The 1,125-nt window shown below is 36.4% G+C and overlaps 2 protein-coding genes across 2 annotated transcripts in view; one reads left to right on the forward strand and one right to left on the reverse strand.

Annotated features, from left to right (window-relative positions):
• Nucleotides 1–1,125, reverse strand: part of LOC117172005 (E3 ubiquitin-protein ligase ZNF598) — a 31,259-nt gene that overhangs the window by 26,743 nt on the left and 3,391 nt on the right. The gene's annotated exons all lie outside the window — the stretch shown is intronic.
• LOC117172004 (E3 ubiquitin-protein ligase RBBP6) overlaps nucleotides 1–1,125 on the forward strand; it is a 64,071-nt gene that overhangs the window by 14,984 nt on the left and 47,962 nt on the right. Inside the window, exon 13 of the mRNA XM_033359720.1 lies at nucleotides 402–695. Coding sequence (XP_033215611.1) covers nucleotides 402–695 — 294 coding nt within the window. The remainder of the gene's footprint in view (nucleotides 1–401; nucleotides 696–1,125) is intronic.

Consider the following 1,125-nt stretch of genomic DNA (forward strand, 5'->3'; position numbering starts at 1 on the left):
TTCTTGATAAGTCCATGTCTCGCTACCGTATAGTACTGTCGGTACAAATATGGAATTATGTATTGCCATTTTAGCTTTATTTGATATATTTTTACTTCTGATTGATTGCTTAAAACTAGTTTTGACAAATGCTCCTCGTATTTTTGCATTTTGATCGGGTATAAACGGCAACATTTATACTTTCATTTGGATTTCAGAAGTTATTTACCGACAATTTTTAATCGTCTGTATTTACTTTTTAATTTTGTTTTACTTCCTATATTATAAAAAGTTTTGTTAGAAGATTCTTAAATTTATTATAATTCTTTCATTCTATTTCAAAAGTAAAATAATCTTTAATCTCGATTAATGAAGATGTAATGAAAAAAAAAATAGTTTATCATGATTATATTTCTTTCTAGATTCCACAGGGACAGAGAGCGTGAACGTGATCGTCCCAAATCGCGTGAGACCCGTGAGCCATTTAACACTTATAACTACAACGATCCTCCAGCTCAGGAGTATCCGTTCAGAGATCGTGATAGGGATCTGCCACCACGAGATAGACCAATATCACACAGATATCCGCCCAGGAATCAAGTGCAACACAATGTACCACCAATGATGCCTCCCATAGGAGCTGGAGGTCATCCGCCGATTTTGCCGATGGGACACCTACAACCGGACAGGAAAGACTATTATGATTCCTACAACAGGTATTTTCGCCCTAATAGTTATTTAATTCATGTACACGCTAAGCAGACAAGTTTATCGAAATACGTTATCCCGCTGTCCCGGTTGATAAGAGACACTCCCATTGCGGCGATTATTAGTATGCCAAAGTTATTAATAATTTAAAATGCATTGAAAGCTGTGTGTGCACGTGGCAAGAGAGATTTAGTACCTGAGCGTTTTATTATTGAGCTGTGCCCCAGACATTATACACGTTTTGGGAAAACAGAAATGAAAGTAGCGAGCGAATAGTAGTGTGAATCCTCTTTCAAGGTTGTGATCTTCAAATGTAGAGAACCTAGGAGTCCTCAAATCTTGACACATTCACTGCCAACCATAACACTAAGCAAGATTTATTCAGTGAATTTAAAGAACTTGAATCTTTTTTTACGTTACGATTTCTGGACACAACTT

Source organism: Belonocnema kinseyi, chromosome 4 (genome assembly GCF_010883055.1).
Source record: "Belonocnema kinseyi isolate 2016_QV_RU_SX_M_011 chromosome 4, B_treatae_v1, whole genome shotgun sequence".
In the NCBI taxonomy this organism is placed as follows: domain Eukaryota; kingdom Metazoa; phylum Arthropoda; class Insecta; order Hymenoptera; family Cynipidae; genus Belonocnema; species Belonocnema kinseyi.